The 12,279-nt window shown below is 35.0% G+C and overlaps 1 protein-coding gene across 1 annotated transcript; it reads right to left on the bottom strand.

Moving 5' to 3' along the window:
- Window positions 1-1,161: 1,161 nt before the first annotated feature.
- Window positions 1,162-5,425, bottom strand: LOC143918059 (kelch-like protein 40). The gene is made up of 13 exons (XM_077439731.1): window positions 5,313-5,425; window positions 5,089-5,234; window positions 4,842-5,011; window positions 4,374-4,571; window positions 4,118-4,303; window positions 3,912-4,058; window positions 3,669-3,832; window positions 3,408-3,600; window positions 3,135-3,315; window positions 2,030-2,152; window positions 1,593-1,761; window positions 1,340-1,519; window positions 1,162-1,273 (listed from the first exon to the last, which is right to left on the bottom strand). Exons 1-13 carry the CDS (start codon window positions 5,423-5,425, stop codon window positions 1,162-1,164), a joined length of 2,082 nt encoding a protein of 693 aa, XP_077295857.1.
- Between the last annotated feature and the right edge of the window lie 6,854 nt (window positions 5,426-12,279).

Raw genomic sequence — 12,279 nt, 5'->3', positions numbered from 1 at the left:
AACAATTGGTAACATATTGATGGGCCTCATTTCACTGGCTTTATGTGTACCAGTAACCGTTGGTACCGGTACAATAGTAGACACATTCCATGCATCCGGGACGGATCCCACTTCTAACGATTTATTTATTAATTTCAGTAACTGAGGTCCAACTATGTCCCAAGTGTTGATTAAAATATCTAGAGTCAATCCATCCATACTAGAAACTGATTTTATGCCCTTCAATACACCATTTAATCCCCCCATTTCCACTAATTTACCCCTTTCAAACTTATTTAAACCCATACTAATATCATCATTCACACTATTATGCCTTGTTTGAATTGAATTAACTATATCATTCACACTATTGATGTAAAACTCATTAAATCTTTCAACCATGTCCTCTTTATCATTATATACTACCCCCTCGACTTCTAATTCATTCAAAGAAAGATTTTTTTCCCCCAGAAATCAAAGTTTTAATTATTCGCCACATTTTTGTGGGATCTTTTTTTGCACCATCAATATTTCTTTCATGCCAATCCCTTTTCGCATTACGAAAAACATTCACACATTTATTCCTCTTTCTTTTATACTCTAACCAAGCATAATCAGCACTAGTTCCGTCCATTGCTTTAAGAGTCTTGAATTTATTGTAACTACGATTTTTTTTAGCTAAAATCTGTTTTACTTCTCTGGTGAACCAGGGCTTTAGTGTTAAATTATGCTTGATTCTCTTGGTTTGCACACACTTATTTTTAGCATCCATTATATTACTAATCATTCTGTTCCAATTCAATCTACACTACTACTATCATTCTCCCATTCATATTTTTGTAACAGTTCATTTAATATTTCATAATTACAACTTTCCCTTATAGAAACTTTAGTTGTTAAACTGCCTGTCTCACCTAACAGAGGTCTTAGTAAAATTTTAATATTTGAGTGATTACTTATTTTTACTACATCATTAACTTCACAATATTAGTCACAACTAAATCAATGGGAGAGCTAGTTTTATCATTAACTCGTGTCATATATTTCACCTTTTGTTGATATCCCATCTCATTAATCCATTTAGATCATTTTTAACATAGAATTCTTCCAATCTCACCAAATTAAAATTCCAATCTCCAAACATAATTATATTTTTATTTATATCAAGTCTTCTCACTTAATTCATATAAATATTTGATAAATCTTGCACTCTTTCCATTTGGTGAACGATATACAACAAGTAAAAATACAAGTATCCCATTTATAATTACATCCACACCAATTATCCAAAATTCTTTATCAACCTTATAAATCATTACATTCGTATACTGTATTTCATTCCTTATATATAGCAACACACCTCCCCGTGTGTCTAGAATTAGAATCACACCTTATAACATTATATCCTTTCATACCCAATTCAAAATCTTCAATCTCACTAGTAACGTGCGTCTCACTCAGCCCCAGAAACCATGGTTTCTCACAAACAATCAAATTCTCAATTTCATCCTTATGACTCGTAAATCCCTGAACATTCACACTAACTCCAAATGGTGGTTGCTATATATAACTAATTTTGTTCCTCTTCCATCCCTCTTGTCTCTTATATGTACATAGTACATTCACGATCAAAAGGATCATGATCCATGCTCAGATTCATTCCTAATCTTATATTCGTCTTCTCGCAATTAGTGCATTTAGGCATTTCCTTGCACTCTGACATTATGTGTTCGCAAGAACCACATCGCAGCCTTGTGGTTGTACCCAAAACATTTAAAACATCTCAATATGTTTATATTTTCGTAAACTTTACATCTGTCCCAGTTTATATTAAGTTTTCCTATATCTAAATTTTTTTTATATAATTCTCCATCAACTTCAATAATTAATTCAAAATTATTTTTATTTTTAACTTCTCTTATATATACTATTTCCAAATAATTATTATTTAATATAAATTCGTTTTGTTTTATAATATAATTTTTATATTCTTCATATGTTAGTTTTTGATTTATAACCACTACTTTTATAGTGGGTCTATTTTTTTTACTTATCTTAATTGTATAATCTTCTCCCATCTTTTGTTCTGCCTCTTTTGTAAATTTTTCTATGTCACCTTTATTGCAGGTTACTGCAATTCCTCCTTTGTTTATTTTCTTGACTCCATGGATTCCTATATTTAAGTTAATAGGTTTAATTTTTTCAACACAATCTTTTTTAGTCGTCTCACTATTATTTCCCTCTTTTGGTAAAATTAACGCCACTTCTTTATTACTGATAGTTTTTAAAACTTTTGCTTAACTTAATTTATTTTCAGTCTTATTTACACCACTTTTTAAAATGTTTAGCTCCCTCTCAATTCTCAGTACACTATCACTAATTTCTTTTATTTTTCCACTTGTTAAAAACGTGTAAAAAATATTTGAGAGCCACTGGATTGATTCTTATGTGCAATTTTACTGTGCTAAAATCTACAGAAAAATACAAAATTTATTTCTTTTTATTGAAAACTATTGATACAGGCAATTTCGAATTAATTTCACGAATCTAAAATCGTAATGTACACAAGAAAAATTATAAGAAATGAAATATAAAAATTCCTCAAATGAATTTTATTGAATACATTTTTATATTAATTTTGTATAATTATAATCATGATTTAATGATATGTATTTGACTTTGGCCACTCTATTGATCAGCTCATTTGAATAATATTATTTATTTATGTAAAAAGTAGCCTAATGGCTAATTAATAAATAAACATTAAATATTCACAGAAAAATGAAATATATTTTAAGAAGTTGTTGCACATAATGTGTTTATTAAAATATTTAGATACATTAAAAATTCAAATATTACAAAAAGTATACTTTAAATACATTAAATGATTATTTTATGTTACATTTACTTTCAAAAAATACAAAATAAAACTGTAGTCGATCAAATAATCGAATCGTATGGAATGACATGTGCAACCGCATCAAATCTCGTTCTGCTAAGACTTATTGAATCTTTCCAAGATTTGTTTGTCTCGTCGTATTCCCAAACATCACTTAATTCATTATTTTTATCTTGTCCACCTGAAAATCAAAACAATAAATTAATTCTACATTTAGGACCTATAAATTCAAATTAAGTTGTAAAAAACAACTCACCCATACTAAACAGCTTATTTTGGAAACAGCAGAGACTGATTCCGAATGCAGGTTTCGGTAGTTTGGTGAACGCTGTCCACACATTTGCATTCGGGTCGTAATGCTCCACACTGTCTAAATAAGTTAAAGTTAGCCAAATAACGCCACCAGCGACGTAAAGTTTCCCTATAAATACTACGCTCTAAAATGGTGAAATCAAAATTAAGTTTATTATATTATTTGCGATAGTTATAAATAAAATTAATTGACGTTCACCGAATGGTTAGATCTTGCCTGAATCATCTGAGTGCGGTAAGTCCAAGAATTGGTCTCCACTGAATACATCTGCACTTTATTCGTAGTTCTATATTCACGTGTAAATCCGCCTGTTACATATATGTTGTCATCGATGACAGAAGCACTATGCCAATCAACAGCCACCAACAATGGAGCGATGATCTCCCAATCCCCAGTTTTGCTGTTCCACCTAATCAAAATCAATAATCGTCAACTTCTCTTTCAATCGATCTGATGAAATGATTGCAATTTAATCACCTTTCCACTGATGATAAAATTTTTAAATATTTTCCAGAACCACCAATGGCGTAGACATCGGTGGACGAACCGCGACGAAGTGTCACTGCTGAGAAATCACAACGAGCGTGATTTAACGGCTTCAATGGATGTTTCTGACCGCTTTTCAAATCAATGTATTCCACCTGAAAACAAATAAATTGGTTATATTCCGATTTTTCTAAGCAGGTACTTCGCAACACCGGAAAACGTTACTGAATTCACTGATTCTTTCAAAGAATTCCTTCCGCCAATGATAACGATCCGATCTTCCACGAGGACAGACGCAAATCGATGTTTGTTAATTCCAATGTTTTTGGATAGAGTCCAACTGTTATTAAGTCCGTCAAATATATCGATGGTGCTTGCCATCTGAAAACACGTTATGCAATAAAATAATCAATTTACAATCCAATCAAAATATATTATACTTGCGATATAAAGCTCACGTCTAAATGATACCCCCCAACCAGTGCCATTTTTTCCCCTTTTATTTTTCTACGAGGGGTCTCTCTTTGGACGAAAGATTTATCATTCTTGTCTTTAATTGCTTGTCTAAGAGCGGTCATACACTCTGCACACGCGTGACAGAACGTTAATATTTCGTCGATGAAAAACTGAAAATATAACACATTATTCAAATGGATTTTTTTCCATAAACTATAACATTCAATTAATCTCAACTACCTCCATCGACACCAAGGATAACCTCACGGATCTCATCAGCTGTACCAATTCTTTTTTACGGTTCGCATTATCAAAAATTACCCACAATTTCACAGCATTGAATGCGCTTTCTTTGGAAGGCACGTTCATATAATTCGATTTCAAGATTTCGATTACGTTGGAGGCTGGCAGATTGAGAAAATCTTGAGTTTTGTGCAGCTGAAACAGAAGTGGAATTGAAAAATATTTAAGTGACATATTTTTTTATACGAGGAATGATTTTTAAACGAGCCGTATGTGTGGTTGGCCAAACTGCTAGGGATAAAGTGTGTGTGGTATGCATGGGAGAGACCGGATGCGTGTTGCTATGGTCACTTGTTGGAGAACAAGCCCGACGACATGGTTATAATAAATAGTTCTGACTGAATCTGCGCTGTTCACTTGGAATCCTTCACATCCGGATCCTATAAACATATAATCAACACTCACCGTCTCAAAATTTTCCAAATCCATAGCCTCCGTCTTCAATTCGTAATCTTCCTTTGATTTCAAAACATCCAGACAATTAGAAAGATCGACCGTTTCATATCGCGGTGGAATTTTCACTTCGAGTCGATTGGCTAGCTCCATTAATTTGTCGTAGTGACGTTCATCTTTGCCTAAAATTATATTTCAATTATTAAATTTAATGACGAAAACACGCATTTTGAATTGATTACTTCAGATAATAATGAACTCGGACTTATTTCTCCAGCGTAACAATACTTCAGGATTGCATCGATAACGTCGAAGTCAAAAGGGGAAAAAGTCTCACTCAATTTATCTATGTTTCTCCCAAAGAATTCGCTGTACGCTGATAACACGACCAAGTGCACGTAGAAGCTGCAAATTTTAATAAATGATAATTATACTGGCAAAACAATTTAGATTTTAAGAATTTTTGGATTCGAATTAAAATACTATCGGCCTCGAACGAAAAAACTCGTGTCGCATTTCTTATCTCGTCTCATGGCATCGTACAAATACTCCACCCGTTTTGCAGCAAAATCGGACTTCGCCTTCACTATGAACATCTTGTTTCTGATTTTCTCTTAGATTTCTCCTGAAAAATAAAGTTGAAAATTAGACAATATAAGTATAACTGCTGAGCATTATAAATTTCGACTTACCAATTGTAAAGAACAGCAGCGAATTATTTGGAGCACTGTCGTTCTGCGGTTTTATCGCGATAGATAAGAATATCTCAACCTTGCTGTTGCATTGAAACGTATATCAATTATTTACTGAAAACAAACATTCATATTTAAACCTTTATTTTTTATTTCTCATAAATGCCATAGTGCCATGACAGATGATCTTCAATCGACACTATGACCAACATACAATTGAACTGTAGTTTAGATCAGGGCTGTGGAGTCGGATCAGAATTTAACGACTCCGACTCGAATTATTATATGATCGACTTTTCTTGCCAACGTATAAAATTATGAATAATGAAAATAATAGCGACATTTAAAATATAAAAAATTAAAGGAATTAAAAAATCACTAAAAATTTACATGTTACCCAGTTTATTGAATTGTTGTTAATGAAATAGGTATAAAGTTTCATTCATAGTGTATGGGTAAGAATTTCATAAACAAACATATCTATTTAATAAAAAAAATAAAAAATAAAAATAAGTAATAATATATAAACACATCAAAATACGTGCGTCAACGATTTTATTTTTAATGTAATTAGAATAAGGTTAAAATAAACAAAGTAACGTTTAATTATTTTGCTATTTATTTATTCATAATCATTGAGAAGATCGAATTTATTTTTCCCACGACTCCCTCTATTGATCAATTTTATATTAAACGTAATTTTAAAATAACTAAAAGTATGAGAGTGATGGCTAAAATAGAGGAGGTTTGGAATGAACAATCTGAACAAAGATATTGTATCTGGATTGGTATTGGGATTTTAATTTATGAAATTTCAAATGATTGAATTATTAATGCGATATTCACATCTTTTGCAGGAAAAATATGTGAATATCGAATAACAGTTTTTTGAGTTTTTTAAAACGAACTTAGGGTTAAAGGCTAGCGGTAGATTGTTTACCACAGATGTGAGATTATACCAATGAAAAACATGTTTTTTACAATATTATATATAAAACCACTAATTACCTATGTACTAAAATATGTTGTATTATTTTGGTCATTCTCAATTAAAAAATACAGTTTTATGTAAAAAAAAAACTCGTGGTTTTTTCCCGTTCGTTCAAAATTTCCATTTTTCCCACCTCTAGCCGCTTAGCTGCCCAGCCGTCAAACGCCACATTCACGCACACGCCCAAACTTTCAGGAATTAATTTAAGTATTAAGGCGTAATAGTATATTTTTTTTGTTATTTTTCCCAAAACAAGGACTATTACACAATAAATTTTTTCAGATCAAAATTCTTGACTTTTTTTCAAACTTTTAGTGTTGCCATCACTACAAACCAATTTTCCTTATCACAAATAAATTGAAATCAACACTAAATAAAATATCTTTTTTTCTAGCTAGCAACGAATTTCATTCCTCGTTTGTCGTAGGGTAGTCCCGGAAAAATTCATTATAAAAATTGGGTCTCCGGTATTAATAATAATAATAATAATAGCTTTTATTCCAGACGATGAGGAGAATAGTGCAATCCCCAACGCCCATATAAATAATATATAGATAATAAAAAAATAAAAAAAAGTATTGAAAAATAGTAAACAAAAAATAAATAAATAAATACATAAGTAAATATATAAATATTACTGATAATAAATAATATTAATAATAAATAATAATAATAATAAATAATAATAATAATAATTATAATAAATAAATAATAATAAATAAGTCTAATAATAATAAATAATAATAATTTTATGTCTATTCAAGGCGGTCGGTGTAGCAGTTCCATCCATCGAACATACAATGAAGAATGCAAATGAGAAGATGCAGCAGCAAGAAGACAATTAGGCGATAAAAATATACGAAGACGTAGAGAGGCCGCTCTCATCCTGAGAATGGCTTCAAAATGAGGCACATGCCCTTCTACAAACATTTGCGACGCGCTACAGCTCCTAGGTAACCCGAAAAGAGCACGGTAACAGTTGTTGTATTGTACCTTTATCTTCCTCATCGTCTCCCGCTTGTATCTGGTCCATAATTCACCAGTATAGAGGCTAGTACAAAAGGACATAAATAATTGTCTCTTAACCTCTACACTGGAGTGGAAAAATCGTCTAGCCAGCATATTTGCCCTTACACAAATGGCTCTTCTTTGTCTTTCGATGTCACGGTCATCAGATAGATCCTCAGTCAGCAAGTGTCCCAGATACTTGACTTCCCTAACAGTTTCAAGATTACGCCCATCTAAAATAATGTTGGGGACGAAATGAGGACCTCGACCGTATCGGAAAATCAGTACCATGGATTTACTCGTATTATACCGCATATTATGTTCTGCAGCATAACTCGAGCAAACTTCCAGGAGGCGATTCAGAGCTGACGGAGAAGGCGCCAAGATCACCATGTCATCCGCATAGCTGATGTGGTTACTGCATATTCCTCCTATGTGGCAACCAACTCCAGTCTGTCGAAGGCGATGTGAAAGTTCATCCATGTAAAGGTTGAATAAGCCAGGAGACATTGACCCACCCTGTCTAACCCCGCACTTCAAAGAAGCGGGATCAGAGTATGAATTCCCCCAGCGTACATGGCTGAACTGATTCCGGTGCCAGGATGCTAAAAACCTCACGATTTGACTTGGAGCTCCCCTTTTTAACAGTTTGGACCAAAGTAGATCATGATCCACTCGATCGAAGGCCTTGGATAAGTCTAGAAAACAGGCGTATACGGAAGTTTTTCGCGATGTATAAAAATCCACTACCTGTTTTAAAGTGTAGATGGCCATGTCCGTCGACGAGTGCTTCTTGAATCCAAACTGCTCATCAGCTGACAAAAGGTAGCCACTTAATCTGCAACTCAATATCTTCTCTAGAATTTTAGATAAAATGGTGGCTAGAGCAATAGGACGATAGCTGTCAATGACTGAAGCATCAAGCTTTGATGACTTGAGGACAGGAACAATAGTCGTCCTTGAAAACTCTTCAGGTACATGTTCATGCAAAATCATCACATTGAAAAGCCTTGCTAATATGATGAAGAAATTCTTACCACTATGCAGAACATGATCCGTACTAATGCTGTCCCAACCAGTTGCTTTCCCTCCAGACATTGACCTTAACGCAGTTTCAACTTCGTCGCCAGTTATGACGAAAAACGAATCTTCTGAGATAGACATAACCACATCAGCCCTGCCCATCAAATCCGAAACAGACTCTTTGAAATGCTTGCTAAACATATTGGCAATACTCCGATGGTTGTAGATTCCATTAATATGTACCGGGATAGTACTGTTTACTGCTAAAATAGCATTTGTAGCATTCCAAAATTGCTTGAAGTCTTTATTTCTATGATATAGAGCTATCTTGTCCATAACACTTTGATTAGCGTTGCGTTGACATACCTTCAGTGCAATTTTAAAAACATGCCTAGCATGACGACGTCGGTCGGCAATTTCTCCTGTAGAAGGGCGGCCCGCTGCGACCCATTCTATGAATGAGTTCCTCGAATCTAGGTAGCGTGCCGCTACCTGATCGTTCCAAACAGGAACCACCTTAAACCTCTTATCATTATACTGATGCGTTGGTGAAGAAAATGATGTCGAAGCGGCATTTCTCAACACATCTACAATCGAATGATAGAGGTAATTAATGGAAGTCCTATGCTCAGTATCAGTGCATTTTCTCAAATTGCAATTTTGAAGATTATTATCACATACAATACGATCCAAAGAGTTAATTATTTCTAGTGAATATGCAATTATGTCGGAAGGGTTGCGTGGCATCCAAGTTGCAATGTCGCGATGACGATAATTGTGATATGGTCTCGAACGATTCAGACCATTCGAAGCAATTATAACAAAAAGCGGACGATGATCTGACCATACTACGTCAGTATGGACTTTAAAATCTTGAATGGATCCTAAAATTCCTTCAGATGTGATACAGTGATCCAACCACCGTAAGGAGCCGTGTGCGTCACTAACATATGTAAATGTATCAGATGGAAGACACGCATAATCTTGAATCCTCAAATGATTTTCTTCACAGAAGGATAGTAGTTCGTTCCAAAATAAAGAGCCAGGATGAGCATTAAAATCACCCATGACAATAAAATTCGAGCGACTATGATCTTCGATAGCGGCATTAACAATGCCCAAGCAAGTAGTAAAATCTTCAAAGTTTTCTGGTTTTGCCGTCGGCATATATACATTAATAATTAACAATTCAATATCACCTTGCTGAAGTTTAATGCAAAGTAATCTCGGATTATGAAGGTCAATTTGGGTGACTGTAAAAGTTTTTTTGTACAATATACCAACACCACCATAGGGACGTCCAACTAAAGGTCCATTACCGCTGTCCACTGCAGATGTACCAGTGCCTTCAAATGATGGATGGAATCTTCTCAAGTATACAGTTTCAAATTCTAAAAACCATGTTTCTTGTAACAAAATAACGTCGGCCTCATTACATAGTTTGGAAATGTAGGATTCAGTACGTCGAAAAGAGCGACAATTATAGCTGACGATTGTTATTGTTTTGTCCCCCATTAATATAGTTTTTTCGGAAACGTCGGAAAACAATTCCGGTCGGCCATAAATCTTGCACGAGCAGTTTTGTTGCATTCGTGGCTTCAGTTGCAACAATGAAAGACTTGAAACCGCATTTTGTTCGAGATGGTAGTTCTTTTAAGGTGAATTTGAAATTTACTTTTTTCTTTAAATATGTACTAATTATTTCGACATTCGTCTCTAACGAGAATCTAGAGATGTAAATTTCAGATTCTGGAATTACAGCTTGCAATTCAGAATCCTTGCAAGTGCCTCTTAAGTTGGCACTTCGTCTAATGTTTTTTTTCGTTTTAACTAATTTGAAATTATCGTTGTTATCATTTTCAGCTAGTGGAGCGCCAGCACTGGTTGACACTCCCTGATTGTTTGCATCGTTCGATGTAACATTTTTCGAAGCGCCGCCACTGGTTGACGCTCCCCGCTTGTTTACATTATTCGATGTAACATTATTCGATGCGTTCGGCACAGGAGGTAGTTTCGATTGGCTATTATTTTTGTTGGTTTTATTAGTCTGCTTACGTACGGCATCCGCAAAGGTTCCGGTTTTTTTTAATATCTCTTCCACCAAGTTAGACGCATTCAAATCGCGATTTGAAACATCGGAAGTGATCTTGTTCATATCTTCGCGCAACTCAGCTATTGCATCCTTAATGAGAGAAATATCATTCGCCCCACCCTGAGACTTCAGAACTCTCACCTCTTCCTTCAAATCTTGAATGGCACTCAGTAGTGATGTAACATCAATCGAATCGAAAGAAACAGGAGGCAAACGTCGCAGGTTGACAGCGCCAAAATTTGGTAGAACAGACACATCTGTCTCTTTAAACATTTTAATAATGTCTTGAATACATCTTAACTTTTTTAGATCACCTTGTCGTCGTGTATCTCGCACATCAGGCAGAAGTGAAATGAGCACGTTTCTCGCCACCATCATTTCATCCTCAGTAAAGAAGTCACATATTTGGACAAGTGATACTTCATCTAGGGTGTCGATCTTGTTGCGTATGAACGCCAGAACTTCGTTTATCACCACTCTACAGGCACAAATCGTGGCCATATCGGTAGAAAGGGATGTAGGTAAACACGTCCGTCTGTGTATACCACACAACGCGAACTATTGTCAACCATTTGGTGTCTTACGATACGATCGCATAAACCTAAGTCTAAAATGTATTAGTTTTCGCTTATGCATTTATTCATATACAATTTTGTATGTATATTTGTTTTAAAAATATATACATATACATATATGTAATAAAAAGGTAAATTATATATTATTAATACAATTTAGAAAAAATAATTAATTATTTTTTTTATAATACATAGTGCTATATTCATATCTTATATTATTATTATATACTCTTATTTTGTCAAGGGTCTATCTTCAAATGGTGAAAATATAAATAATTCACTTTATTACGAAAGAAAAAGAACCGACTAATTATAGTGATATTATAATTCGACCACGGAAAAATTTATTTGGAAGTCAAGTGTGTAAAACATCTAATTCTTAGAGCGTTCAACAATAAACTGCATTGAAAATCTGGAAGAATTTTGTCGAAGATATTGAAGAGTATTCAGAGGTAAGTGGAGTCAGGTCGAGGTACAAGAAAACACGCAGGCAGGTTCCAAGTCTTTATTGCTGTTCGTCCGGTGGAGGTCAGGATCCGAATGCCACCGTTCGAGAGCGCACCATACTTATAAATATTCAGCGCTCGGCGCATACACGTATGACACGTAAACATGTATAGTCATTGGTCAAGGAGTCTGGTGCAGCCATTGGCCGCAACGCCCGACTCCACCATTGGTCGGCGTCACCATGACGTCACCGGTCTACGGGGCGTCTCTCTTAATAACTTTACATAACTCCCTTCTTAAGAGAGTTCGTCCCGATCGACCTATTAATTAAATAGGCTATTCTGCATCCGGAGGTGGGCTCTGGCGAACCGATGTACCTTGGCCATGTCTTCGGTCAACTTCGTGGTATATCGGTGTGGATCCTGAGGTTCGCTGTCTGGTGGAGGGCCCCCATATAGTAGGTCCGCCGGCATGCGCAGTTCTCGTCCGTATATCATGGCTGCTGGTGATGCTCCTGTCGCATCGTGTTGGGCCGCTCTATAGGCCATGAGGAAGTGCGGAACCAGCGTGTCCCAGTCGTTCTGCTCCTCGTTGACGAACTTCGTCAAGTGCGCCCGCATGG

The sequence above is a fragment of the Arctopsyche grandis genome, chromosome 1 (genome assembly GCF_051622035.1).
Source record: "Arctopsyche grandis isolate Sample6627 chromosome 1, ASM5162203v2, whole genome shotgun sequence".
Lineage (NCBI taxonomy): Eukaryota > Metazoa > Arthropoda > Insecta > Trichoptera > Hydropsychidae > Arctopsyche > Arctopsyche grandis.
The sequence above is the reverse complement of the archived record's forward strand: the minus strand, read 5'-3'. Positions and strand labels throughout refer to the sequence as shown.

Excerpts from the sequence above, each read along its gene's own strand:
- LOC143918059 (XM_077439731.1), bottom strand. The coding sequence starts at position 5,425 with ATGTTCATAGTGAAGGCGAAGTCCGATTTTGCTGCAAAACGGGTGGAG. Across the intron at positions 4,572-4,841 it reads ATTTGGAAAATTTTGAGACG|CTGCACAAAACTCAAGATTT; the intron begins GTGAGTGTTGAT and ends CTTCTGTTTCAG. Across the intron at positions 1,762-2,029 it reads AGATTATACAATTAAGATAA|ATGTTTTAAATGTTTTGGGT; the intron begins GTAAAAAAAATA and ends AAACATATTGAG.